This window comes from Pantherophis guttatus, chromosome 1 (assembly GCF_059756535.1).
Source record: "Pantherophis guttatus breed Tessera chromosome 1, ASM5975653v1, whole genome shotgun sequence".
NCBI classification, from domain to species: Eukaryota; Metazoa; Chordata; class Lepidosauria; order Squamata; family Colubridae; genus Pantherophis; species Pantherophis guttatus.
The window spans coordinates 258,280,249-258,294,629 of NC_142063.1; the positions used below are offsets into that span (position 1 = coordinate 258,280,249).

Sequence of the window (14,381 nt, forward strand, 5' to 3'; positions counted from 1 at the left end):
TGTACTACATTTATCCACATAAAGAAAAGTATAGCTTTAAAACATTAAAATATTAATAAAATGTAAATGCAAAATCCACATTTGATTCCTCTAAAAATGCAACTTTATCCCCCACTTTTTAAACACAATTTACAATTTGATTTACAACTATCTACAATATGAGGCCAGTATCCACCATACATACAACAATCTACCTATCCTTCAGTTCTATAGAATGCTCCTCTATAAATCAGTATACCTCTGGGTTACCTTTAAATCGCAGGTTTAAGTAGTGGAGAATAAGTGGATAAATAGTTCACTTAACAGAGATATGGCACAGTAAACTCATGGCCAGTGTATATACTAAGTTTCTGTATCCGAATGTTGGGCAGGAAAAAGAAAATTTATTAAAAAGCAACAATCACCACAAAAAGATTATACTCACAACATGTAAAGAATATTTAACATCAGAAATATTTTCAAAATTTAATGTAGATTAAAACATTCTAGGAAACAAGTACCAATCATAAGATTAAGAAAATAAAATGTCATCTTTGGACAGATTTGTTTTTATCTAAATATATACATCAATACCATATTTAAAAATTTATCCAATAATGTTTTTATATATACAATAAAGATGTTCTACATTTGGATAAATACACAACATTAAAACAATTGTGCAGTTTATCCCTTATTTGAATTAATAAGTGTGTACAGCTGCCTATCAATATCTCTCACAGAGACCTTTTCCTTACTTTCTCATCTATTCAAGTTTCTCTATGGGAAAAAGAGAAAAATCCTACATTTACAAAGATTGGGAGACCTGAATTTTGTAAGAGTACATGGCAGAATTGTAAGAATATTTATCAAAAGTGAAAAAAGAAAAAAAAAACATTTCATGGAGCAGAAAATTATGGAAAAGACATTTTTCTTACTCTTTTAAAAATGTATAAACATTTATATTTAACAAGTTCCCTGAATTGCAACAAATAATTTGTTTTGACATGCAATGGAATGAAATTTGTATTTTCGCATGCTTAAAAAGTATATATTACATCATCTCTCTCATATATATTATGCACTCACAGATGTGTGTATATATATATATATATATATGTTTTTCTTCTAGCCAGCTCTACTGAGCTGGAGCTACAAAAAAACCTTGGCTACGTAGGGAAAACCTGGCTAGAAGAAAAACACACATAAACCCTACGAAGAAGTAAGAAAATTGATATATATATATATAATTCCCAGTTACACTAATGCAATATTATTCCACTAAGGTATCTACTAAATATAAAGAAATATATATTTTGTATTAATGGCAGGTGAGGATCCTTTGAACAAAAATGTATTTTCCCTCCTGTCTTTCTACCATTCAACAACCTCTTCGGAAGAATCCCAATTGTTCTAATAAAGCTGATGACCTGAGTTTCCTTTGTTAAAATGACATGGGGAATTATGGGTAGAAGTTCTATAATTCTTTTGCCCACTGCACAAAGGAAGAAATGAAGGAGCTTTTTTAAACAATGCATCTAAAATGTTTAGCATGCACCTTTAATATATTTCAATATATGCATATATACATGTAAGAAATACATAGTCCAGAAAAAAAAAGATTGGCAACAGTTCTTACCATGTATACCTATTTCGGCAAAAAAAAAAAAAATTACTTCATTAAATGAAAAAATAAAGAAAAATATTTTTTAAAACTGTAATGCCCAATGATGCATATACAACCAGCAACTTGATATCATAGATCTGGTTTTTTTCTGCCCTTCCCCTCAAGGCTCTCCTTCCCCACCAAAAATGGCTGGGAGACCTATCATATACTATAAGCATTATGGAATAAGAGAATTTTCAGATTGGTCACTTCATACAAACAGTGCAATATTTCTCCAATCACGTTCAGGCAAGTCCATCTTCCTTCTGTAATCCTCTTAAAACTCTATCAATAATCTTCAATTGGCCCCACTGAATCGGATTCTCAGTGGGAAGAAGATTAATCACATAAGCTTCCCTTCTATTCTTACATCGTTGGCTATACAATATTCCAGGTGAAAAAGGGGTTTACAATACTGTCTTTTAGAACTTATCTAAAAGCCAGGATGGCTTTCAAATAAGTAAAACTGCTTTCATTAAAGTTTATAAATTGTTTACTACTATGCCCAACAGTGTTTATACACTATTACAGAGTCTTCATTACTTAATTTTCAAGATGTATGACAAAAAGATGAAAGAAAAGTCTAATTCATAATATGATTTGTTTTTCATTTACTTATGTACAGATCCTTGAAAAACAACACAAAAATGACAAACTGCAGTGGACAGATTTGCATTTTATGCTAAAACCAAAATAAACAAATCATATTGTAACTCAGATTTATGAATTAATAGGTAAAAGGTAGGAAAAGAAAAATACATGTCTCAAAGCTTTTAAGTGGCATATCAAATATTAAAAACAAAATTGGTGAATTACTTATAGTAATATATTTTTTCAAGAATTTGTTCCACAATGTAATTTTTAAATCTGAAATCATAGTGTTAATATTGTTCTTTTTTAGAACTACTGCATACAATATTTTCTCCAACCAACCAAAATAATTCAGTAAGCGATAAAACAATAACAAGACTAGAATCCAGTGCATCCTTTAAAATCTTTACTAAAAATTGAGCTACCCAATATAACCTGAAATTTACTTTGCTTTTACAAAATCTATTCCAATTTGGAATCCAAAATAATATTGTACAAAACAGTTTAAACTTCAGAAATAATCAAAATTAACATTGGTTCATTGCACTACCTAGTGAATGCCTTCTTTTGACCTGATTTTACAATATCATCAGGAGATGGTGATTTGAAATCAAATGGAGTGATTGCCATTAAGGGTCCAATTTCATTAACTTTTGCTTCTTGTATTTGCCTGCTATACAAAAAAGCCTTATGGATATTTACACTTTGATGTTTACATCTCTTTGAAGGGTAATGAAGACATAAAGTTATAGCAAAAGTGGAGGGTTTTGCACACAAAGCTTTTGCCCATGAAACAGTGCCTTTTAAAATTGGTGACTTCACTTTTTTTTTGCTTTTCTTGCTTACTTTAGTTAAAAACATTTGCTGCCCCTGCTTTGAAAATAAAGCTTTAGTTTCTGGAAGCATTGTATTTAACTGCATTTCTTCAGGCTCTGGTGATAATACTGATTTTCTAATAAGTACACTTAGATCAATATCTGAATTTACAACTGAAGGTTGCACCTTTTTAGCTAAATGAAATTCTGAATGGCTGTTTATTATTTCAGGGCTGTCCACTGCAATAGATTTTGCAATTAAATCTGAAAGTGATAAACTCTCAAGCTCTTTTACTGGAGATGACTTAGAATGTGTCAAGGAAGATAAGGATCCTGAGAGTTCTGTCATGCCAGATGATACTGGAAGATGGTTTGCTAGCTGAGACAATGGTGAATGTTCTAATTCCATATCTGTGAGGTCTGCTGAGGGTAAATTGCAAAGATTATGCAATGAGCAAGGCTTGCTTGAATTGCTTTCTTGATGTTCCTGCAGGAGATCAGCCAGTGATGGACTTTCAGACATTGAAAATGATAAGCTGCTAACCTTCGAAGAATTGCTGCTGCACCCTTGAAAGCAACCCTTGTTTTTGCTTTCAAAAGATTCAGTCATTTTATTAGATGTATCATTTATATTATCTAGTTTTAAATTATCAAAGTAACTATCCAAGCAGCTTTTGGGTCCACAATCATCTTTTTTCTGTCGCATGATTAATGAACCAGCTTGTGCATCTGATGAATCACCTGTTTCATTAAGTATGTCTTTTAAGTTCTTAAGGTCTTTAAACTCAGCCCAACTCCAAGAATTTTTTTCTGATAGGTTTTCTTTAAGCAATTCAGCCCCCAAATTATAGCAAGTGCCATATTCAGTGCAAGGTTCCCTAATTGTAGTGCTATTGCTCTTAGCTTGTGGGAGAGTGTCACACTTGATGGATTGTTCATTGCCATCACCTAATGATAAAGGAATAATTTCCAAGGATTTGCATGAAGATGTAAAAGTTTTCTTTTTAGCAGGGGTTTTCCAACATTTGGATCTGAGGAGGATTTTATCACTTGGAACTGAAGTATTATAAGTGGATTCAGCATTGACAATTGGACCATTAAAACTAAAGGAGGAACCAGTGGAATCAGAAATGTTTTCAACCAAATTAGTCAAGTGATTAATATTAGAAAATATTTCTGAACAAAATAAGCCTTACCTTACAACAGCCAACAATTCCAAGACAGATGCAAGGTCACAGTAATGATAGTTTCAATTTGCAAGCAGGAAAGACAACAGCAAAATCAAGAAAAAAAAACATGAAAGGCATTTAATTAACAAACATTATTGAAACTATATTTAGAGTAATACATTATATGTTCATGAATTCAACTTCACATGCGTTCAATTTAATTAAAATTACTATTAAAGGAATTAATATAGCACACAGTTTGTCTCCAAATTATATTTACAGGATGCACTATTTATCTTTGTGAGACTAAGATTTAATTGTATGCCAAGTAGCACTTTTGTGTTACATTTAGATGTATTATTTCGCTACTCAATTTATAGAACAATCAGTTTGGGGTACTGGCTAAAGAAACCAGGAGACGGTGAGTTCAAGCCCAGCTTTAGGCACAAAGCCAATCAAGTGACCTTGAGCCAGGCACTCTTTCCTAGCAGTAGTGCTTCTGAAAATGTGCTTCTGAAAATGTGCCAAGACAACATGAACTTGCTCATGTAATGACCAGGAGTCAAGACTGACTCCCACACATAAAAAGTGCCCCTTTTAAAACTTTACCTGTTAATTCTGCAAATATAAATATAAACGTACCTTTAGTTGGTTTTCCTACAATTATATTATCCTCATTCTTGGTCTTCCCATTTTGCTTATTGTCTTGTGCAAGGATAGAGTCCAAAGCTTGCTGTATATCAAAGTTTTTGCTGAGTACTGCTTCCACCAGCATTTTTTCTGGCACTGAATCTCCAAGAACTTCTTTCATATGACCAAGGCATGAATTTAGCTGAGCTAAATAATGGGATGAAATGATGAATTATTAGGGGTAAATCTTGCAGAAAAAAATCATGCAAACAGCTGAAAATAGATATTTTAATTTCTTTTAAATAATCACCACAATTTTCATCCAGGAAGAAAAAATACAGATTTCATGCACTTTTAAAATATACCGTAATACATTTCAGATTGGAAGCATTTCAGATTGGAAGGCAATAGAATGTTTTGGAGCAAGCATGGACATACATGTAGCTCCAATACTGAACTTATTATTCAATATTTTTAATACATTTAATCCTAATATAAAAATACATTATAGAAATAGATTAAGATGAATGCAAATTTGAAAATCAATGTATTAGTCAAAGTATTTAAAAGAGAGACACAAAGCAGAGTAATCAAATTTCATGCTAGAGCCAGATTTGGCATCATAGTTAGGGTATTTTGCTTACTCCCTGTTTGGTGTAGTGGTTAAGGTACTGCCCTAGAAACCAGGAGACTAAGTTTTAGATACCCCTTAGGCCTGAAAGCTGGTTGGATGACTTTGGCCCAGTCATTCTTGCTATGTAATGTGATCTGATAGGGAAATTAGGAGGCAGGCATATTAAGTATGTTCACTAGATGATAAAGATACATATATTAAAAAGTATATTTAAAAGGTGAGCTAAAAGTATAATGATCAATAAGAGCCCTGGTGGTACGGCAGACTAAAGCACTGTTATTAACATCAGCTGCCTGCAATTACTGTAAATTCAAATCTCACCAGGCTCAAGGTTGACTCAGCCTTCCATCCTTTCTAAAGTAGGTAAAATGAGGACCCAGATTGTGGGGGCAATAAGCTGACTTTGTATAAAATATACAAAAGTATGAAGGCTATTGCTTAATGCGTTGTAAAGCCGCCCTGAATCTCCAGAGAAGGGTGGCATATAAATCAAATTAAAAAAAAAAAAAAACAACTTCCTAGTAGCTCTGGATTTTGGGACTTCCTAGTTCTGGGGAACGTCCATCCCTTGTACTGTTCCAACATAAGATATAATGTAACATAGCATAATATAACATAAGTAACATAATATAATTCAGCATAATAATATATTAGACTATTATTTCTGCACCAGAGACAAATTCCTTGTCTGTCTAATCACACTTGGCCAAATATTCTATTCTTATTCTTTTCTATACATACAATATTAAATATTATATTAAAAACCAAAGTAAATGATAAACAAACAAGAAAAAGTACTGGAAAAAAAGGGAAAGTCAGGAGGAAACCAAGATTAAAGTGCAAACAGAAAAAATGTAAAGAAAATAGAAATAGAATGACTTCTGACTTTGTTTGATACAGATATCAATTAAAAAATACATTAAATCCAAAAACCAAATTTTCATTTCTTTCAGCTTCTCACAAATACTCTAAGAGTGGTTTTCAAATATAGATTGAAAAATCATTTGAAACTATGTTTTCGCATATGATAATAGTATCAAGACTTTTATATGTACGAAGTTAAAAGGACTTACAAAGAAAAAATGGATGGTAAAGTTGATAGAATTTGCAGAGATGGCAAAATTGGCAGCTTTGATGAAACATTGTTCAGTTATCCTGGGCAAAACCTGTGTTCAACTTGAGGACTTCCTGTTCAAAGAACAAATGGCAGCCATGGCAGGAGCATCTTTGCACAACTGCATTTGTGTGCCAATTGCAGCTGTTCCTGGCCAGGGAGCCCTGATCATATGTTTTAGTCTTCTCCCAAAAGGATTCCTGCAATGTGGTCTTCATGGGGCTGCCTTTGAAAGTATTTGGAAGCTTCAGCTTGTAAAAAATGCAGCAGTGTGGAGTTATAAGTGCATATAGGTCTCCTGTGTGAGCAGGGGTTGGACTAGATGACCTCCAAGGTCCCTTCCAACTCTGTTACTGTTACCTAGTGCATAATTTTATTTCATTTTAAATATAATGGAAGTTTCTACAGACAAAAACACAGCTGCGCCATAGGTTCACTTGTGTCCCTCATTGTGGTCAATCTCTACATGGAAGAGGTAGAAACCAAAGCCCTAAACACTTTCGCAGGATTTCCACCCACTCACTAGTATAGGTATGTGGATGTTACTTGGATCAAGATTTCTACAGGAAGTGGAAGCCTTCATCAAACACATCAACTCGGTGGACAAGTACATTAAGGTCACAGAGGAAGATGTTAAGGAAAATAGTCTGGCTTTCCTGGACTGGACTGGACTGTGCAGTGCACATTAAGGAACACAGAAGCCTTAACACTGAAGTTTACAGAAAACCCACGCACAGAAATCAGTATTTGCATTTTGATTCTCACCATTCACTGGAACACAAAATAGGAGTGATCAGAACCTTACCTTATTACTGGGCTGAAAGTTTACCTACTGAGCAATGTGATATATGCAAAACAATGCAGTGAAACACATGCATATCTGTACATTGGTGAAACAAAACAAGAACTTCACAAATGTATAGCACAACATAGAAGATCAAACCCATCAGGACAAGATTCAGTGGTCCATCTGCATTTGAAATACAAAGGTCACTCTTTTAAAGGCAGCAAAGTCCACATTCTGGATAGAGAAGATCATTGGTTTGAAAGAGGGGTAAAAGAATCCATCTGTTAGAATTGAACACCCCTCCCTCAACAAATGGAAAAGAATAAAACATCCCCTATCTTCAATTTACAACACAGCCCTTGCAGCAGTTCCAAGAAGATTCCGCAACCAATTGCATCCTGATTCAGGTGACCCTGAGGGCCCCAAGTGGCCTCAACAGCTCTCAGAGTGCTAACAACCAGATGACTGCAAAGAAATACAATTCTTTCATCCCCCCACCATCCTATCAGAACCTATCCTTCCATCCTCCCATCCAGTCTCAACTGTTAGTACCCATCCTTCCATCCCTGTCATCAGAACTGATGAAACTTCTTGGATCCAAAGTGAAACAATTTCTTCTTCTTCATCAAGGAAAAATCAGTCCAGTTGCCTTTTGAAGAAAAAAAGCAGAGGCACAACTATGACCTGGATGATTGTGAATCTTCACAGACACTCTGCTCCATAAGCTCCACTGGCTGCCGATGCACTTCTGATTTTAATTCAAAGTGCTGGTAGTCAACTTGGAAAATGGGTTACTTGTGGGACTATCTCTCCACAATTGTAGGTATCCATCCTGTAAGATCCACTAGGAGAGGCATGTTCCAGGTTCCATCCATCAGAAGTGTCTTCCAACTGGATCCATGAAAGTATTTTTTTCTGTCACCATACTCAACCAGTGCAATATCAGTCACCTTGTGATCAAACTTATCCCAACCCACTGACCTTTAGCAAGGCTTTGAAGTCCTGGTTTTGACATCAAGCTTGAGGCCATGGAGGTATGGGATACCATTAGATGGCTATATTAATTCTTGTGATGGGTTGGTTTCTGGCTGGTATAAAGTAAAGATACTCTAGTGGCAGTGGAACTACTAGCCCCTTTATAGAAATTGTAAAATTCTTAAAATCATACATTTACATCAGAGTAGCTTCTGAGTAATTTCTGAGTATTTTTCACTGGGAATTATTGAAATGATGTGACCTAACAAGGTAGATTAAAGGAGTGTGATACCAAGTCTCCTTGCCCCATCTGTCTGTCTTTCCACCTTCTACCATCATTTGCTTAGTGTTAGAAGTTTTACACAGATTTTAACTTGTTGCATCAGTTCTTTCAAATGCAAATGTCAGCCAAGTATACCAGTTTACTGAAAATCAAGTATTTCTGTAAACCAATAAACAGAGAACACAAAGTACGCACATTAAATCTACACACATTAAATAGTTATTATTTGTATAATACCTTTTTCAAGTCCAGTCAGCTGGTGACTGGAGATAAAATTGCTATGTTCAGAGTCTTCATAATCATGTTCCTCTAAAGGTTCTGCAGAGACTGAAGTATTATCTCGTTTTGAATAAATAAACTGAGCAGCTACAATAAAATAAGAATAGAACAAGGATCATCTGGGTGAAATGTCCATAATTAATTTGCCTTTCTATTCTAAAACTTTTGATGTCTTTTCAAGAACTACAAATATTTATTACCAATTCACAGTAGATATTTTTGCAAATCTGATTCTAATTTCTATAGTTTATTCTTGGTCATTTGTTTAATTATGAGGCTGGGAAAATTAGTTTGCCTTTTAAATGTTTCAAAGAATTAAAACTTTTCATTACAGATGATGAAAGAATATTTGTTATAGCGTAATCATGTGGTATGAATAATCTCCAAAGTCATTTTAAATACATCTTCTAATTATATATGAAGTTTCATTATTTCTATTCTTTTTGCTCTGACTGAGTGGGTATAAGAAGAGATATACATGATATTAGACTTTAGATATAGATAGGAAATTCAGACTTGAGCAGTAGTATTCTTCAAGTAAGCTGATTTTACCAGATATCAGCTCCAAACCAATTTCTAAAGTGCTCATAAGCAAATAAGCTGTACTAGGAATTTTTGCCTCCATTCATTATTCCATTCTTAGCAGACTGTATGCCAAGTTATTTTGCATACATCTATCCATCTATATACTACTAAAACTCTGCCACTCTAAAATGCCTGTTTAACTGGGCAAAATAGTACATCATTGGGAAACCTTTTTCAATCAAAGTACTTCAAATGAAATAACTTACAGAAAGAGTTCAAAATCCAGGATTCATGATCCCATAGGAGTTGTAATTTGGAAAATATTATAAAACATTTTATGTCTTAAAAATTACCACATAGCATTTTATGACAAAATGAAAAATGCCATAACATTTCCTGTGAAACTTCTAATATTTGATTGTGTTATACAGTTCAACATGGACTAGTTTCAAGGCAGATACATCTTTAAATATCTGCCTGAATTTTTAAGAACTTTTCAAATATATTAGAAGTTCTGCCATGTTGAAGATATTGAGCAATCTTGTAAGGAATTATCTCTGAAACAATGACTCAACAGGTCACAGCTTCTCTAGTTCAGAGTTCCCCAACCTTTCTGGGTTAGTGGCCCAGAGGAGGGATGGGGCAGGTGCCTTTATGCGAGCATCTGCATGTACAAATGGGGCTGCAAGTGTGCAAGAGACGCAAATGGTGATACAAGTACGCACAACGCTTGCAGCACTAGCGCCTGCACAATGCTCACAACACTAGCGCAAGTGGAGGGATGCACGTGTGCACTGTCCAGCCACTCATGCAGCCCGATGGCCAACAGGCCATGACCCGGTAGTGGGCTGAGGCCCACAGGTTGGGGACCCCTGCTCTAGTTCATTCCAGGTCCCACACTACATAGAGGTAGCCTAAGGCTACATCAACTGTGTAAACCTACATCATAAAACAATAATGGCAAAATGTAATGAAAACCTGTTGATGGTGAGATGCAGTAATCATCTTCTACAGACTGCCCATAAAGGTCATCATCTTCAAAATCTGAAACGCAAAAACAAAACCAACTTTCTCATTAACTGTAATTTTGAATAATAGTCCTATTTTATTCTAGCAAGTATCAAAATACATTGTAATTAAATAGCATTTCTATTTGAGTCATTTTAAATATATGCATTAAAGACAATTTGATTCCTGAAACTTCTTTTATTTACATCTTCTTCCGGAATATACATTAGGTTTTTTCAGATATTTCTTATTCCAATACATTTAGAACTTATAACTTACCCATAGAAAACAATAAAAAATAAGTACCAAATTCTGCAAGAAAGATTTCAGACATTTTTAGCATTTTTCATTTTTCCAATATAGTTTCACTCTGTTTAAAACAACAGATCAGGCCAATTCAAGTGCTTTATTTCACAAGCAAAAGCCTTTTCTCTACCTGATAGTTACAACTAGGAAACAGACATAGTGGCAGAGGGTACCTGTTTTACCTAAGTATGCATGCTGCATGTACAGAAGATATTCCTTCTGGTGTATCTGGTATACTAAAAGTTCTCCTCAATTTCAGAGGGCATGCAAGGAGAAATTAAATTCAAGTAGGCAATTGCTTGATAGCAATCTTTAAAGCCAATGTAATACCATCACTTGTAATAATCTAATAGGAGCATAATACTTCAGTTTAAAAAATTATTACTTATTTTCACAGTCTGTATGGAAACTATTACATTCCTGAACTTGGGATCAGGATTTAAAATATTGTTCTCTTACGTTTATGTTGAAATAAAATAGTGTAGATAAAAGACTCACACCATAAAAGAATAACAGGGATGAATGAAATAGCAATTACGTGAAAAATAATTGGATCCTTTTGGTTGGCGACATGATTTAACCCAGTATTAAGTACATGTTTAAAAATCTGAAAAGGCGCACTTGCAAATCACTGGACAAGATTTAGAAATAAAGTTTAACATTCGGATTTAAATCACTAATTCAATATACGCTTGCCTATGAATCCAAAACCTGCTTTAGATGCAGGCATCTGAAGAGTTTCTTAAATGTATCATAACTTGTGACCAATTTGAAACGAGCTTAACGTTTAACAGGGGACACTCAAAACAGAAGCAAGCCTTATTATTATTATTATTACATCTGGTTCGCTCACTCCAGCGTTGCCTTTTCAAGACGTTATCTCCACTTCCTTTCCAACACAGGCAACCAAAGTCCTCCCCTACGCTCAGCTGTGAGATAACACAATCACATCCACGCCCGACCCTCCGCCCCCAGCCTTTTTTGTTGCCTTTTTTGTTGCTTCTGGCATTCATTCATCAAAGGGATCCCACGGGTAAACTCCGTGTAAACGTCGAGTTGTTTTTAAACACCCTACTTTGTTTACGTCCATTATCACAAGGAAAGGAAGCAGCTGTCAGATTGAGCAATGGAGGGGGACTACTCCGTCGGGCTTCGAAATCACCGGGCCTTTCAGTGCACAAGACGGTCTTTGGGGACAAGTAAAAACGGGAGGAAAGCCACCTTTTTCCGAATTAGCACCTATCCACGTAAGCCGGCCTAGTTGATAACAAGCAGCCCCTCCCTTCAGGGGTTCAGGAGCCGGACCTGCTTTGGCTCCTGGCCGTTTCCCGCTCTCTCCCCCCACGCGCTCTCTCCCCCCCCCCCCACACACACACACAAACCCGGGAGAAGCCAGGCTGACCGTTAGTGATGTCACTAACGCTCCTCGCACCGGCCTTGGAAGGCAGGTGGGAGCCCTCTCGGGAGGAAAAGGGGCGCTTCGAAAGGAGGGCAATAAGAAGTTCTCACAAAGACAGCAACTCGCTCTACCTTCGTCGTAGTTGTAGCCACGGACGTTTCTGTGCCGGGCCATGGCGGGCGAGTTGAGGAAGATGTGAGGTAGAAAACAAGAGAGGCGAGGCCTCCGAAACCCCCTTCAAACTTGGGTACCGTAGCAACCCCTGACCGCCATATTGTTGACTTGGGCCTACTAGCACCGCGCCCCGCCTTCAGCTCCGTCGGCCTTTCTGCGCCTGCGCTGACCCCCCCTTTTTTTCCTTCTGCGACTGCGCATGTGTGACCTCGGTGCTTTTTTTTTTTTCCCCCTCCCACTCCCCCCCTCCCCTCAACGATTGTCGACTCACGGACTAAGGGGGAAGCCGGGTGTTGTAGTGCCCCCTTTCGGCCGGGCGTTGTTCTCTAGATCAAGGGTCTCCAACCTTGGACTTTAAGACTTATGGACTTCAACTCCCAGAGTACCTCAGCCAGCTTTGCTGAACTCTGAGAATTGAATTTGAACTCTGGGAATTGAAGTCCACAAGTCTTAAAGTGGCCAAGGTTGGAGACCCCTGCTCTAGATTGCCTCGAGTCAGTGGCGTTGTCGGGGGGGGGGGGGGGGGAGGTGTTGCGGCCAAGGTTCTCGAGCGCGATACTACGCAGTTGCCTTGCTCGTCGGAGGGTTTGCATGTTTTTATGTTTTTCCCCCCCAAAGAAAATCATTCGGTTTTCAGCTGCATAGCTGCCAATTCTGTCTTCATGCATCTGAGAGTCCAGATTAAAGAGTGCTGCTGTGCCCAATTTAAGATTCAGCTTGGAAAAAAGTGTGTTGTAAGCTTCAGAGGTTCAGGAGGAGCACCGTTTTCCACAGGGGTAGCCCTCTCTCCAATTTTCCTTTCTGGTAGGAATTGCTTGTGAGCGTGTACCTTCGATACAGGTGGTTGTCGACTTACAACAGTTCGTTTAGGGTGCGAGGGCACTGAAAAAATGATTTATGACTGTTTTTCATACTTATGACCACTGTGGCATCCCCGTGATCACAGATTCAGATAGCAAGAGCATTTAGACTTATATACTGCTTCACAGTGTTTCACAGCCCTCTAAGCGGTTCACAGAGTCAGCATATTGCGCCCATAACAATCTAGGTCTTCATTTTACCAACCTCGGAAGGATGAAAAGCTTGAGCCAGTGAGAATTGAACTGCTGAACTGCAGGCAGCAGTCAGTCAGCAGAAGTAGCCTGCAGTACTGCATTCTAACCACTGTGCCACCGTGGCTCTTATGCTTGGCAACTGACTCATATTTATGACGGTTGCAGTGTCCCAGGGTCATGTGGTCACCTTTTGAGACCTTCTGATAAGCAAAGTCAATGAGGAGGCCAGATTCACTTAACAACTGTGTTACAGGTAGTCCTCGACTTACAACAGTTCATTTAGTGAAGCTACAACATCACAACGACCATTTTTCACACTTAAGACCATTGCAGCATCCTCATGGTCATGCGACCAAGATTCGGATACTTGGCAACTGCTTAATATTTATGACAGTTGCAGTATCCCCAGATCATGTGATCCCTTTTTGCGACCTTCTGACAAACAAAGTCAATGGGGAACCCAGATTCACTTAACAACCTTCTTACTAACTTAATGACTGCAGTGATACACTTAACAACTGTGACAAGAAAAGTAAAAATGGGACAAAACTCACCTAACAAATGTCTCACTTAGCAACAGAAATTTTGGGCTCAATTATGGTCGTAAGTCGAGGACTACCTGTACTAACAACTGAAATGATTCACCTAACTGTGTCAAGAAAGGTCATAAAATGGGGCAAAATTCACTTAACAACTGTCTCGCCAAGAGAAATGTTGGGCTCAATTAGGGTTGTAAGTTGAGGACTACCTGTATCTAATTTCACAAGTTTTTCCATTCCTGCCAGGTATTTCTGATCACAGTTTAACAATTGTCTCATTGCATAGCACTGGGTATTTCATTATTATCTAGCATCGTATTTCTGGCTATAGAGTGGGATAATATATGATACAGTTCTTGGAAGGAAAGATGGTAAGATATCATGACTGTCATGCTAGAGACAATGTTAAGAACACAGTACTTTAATACACTATTTCATAGTTATAATTAAGGA

At 36.9% G+C, this 14,381-nt stretch overlaps 1 protein-coding gene across 2 annotated transcripts in view; it reads right to left on the reverse strand.

Annotated features, from left to right (window-relative positions):
• Positions 1–12,610, reverse strand: part of HBS1L (HBS1 like translational GTPase) — a 50,532-nt gene extending 37,922 nt beyond the window's left edge. The window contains exons 1-5 of one of the 2 annotated variants that reach the window (XM_034418855.3): positions 12,292–12,539; positions 10,426–10,491; positions 8,881–9,009; positions 4,863–5,057; positions 1,526–4,242 (exon numbers count right to left, since the gene is read on the reverse strand). In XM_034418855.3, the coding sequence (XP_034274746.2) occupies positions 2,783–4,242; positions 4,863–5,057; positions 8,881–9,009; positions 10,426–10,491; positions 12,292–12,334 (1,893 nt within the window). In that variant the 5' untranslated portion in view covers positions 12,335–12,539 and the 3' untranslated portion in view covers positions 1,526–2,782. Of the gene's footprint in view, positions 1–1,525; positions 4,243–4,862; positions 5,058–8,880; positions 9,010–10,425; positions 10,492–12,291 lie in introns of those variants that run through there. The other variant, XM_034418854.3, reaches the window with a different exon arrangement.
• Between the last annotated feature and the right edge of the window lie 1,771 nt (positions 12,611–14,381).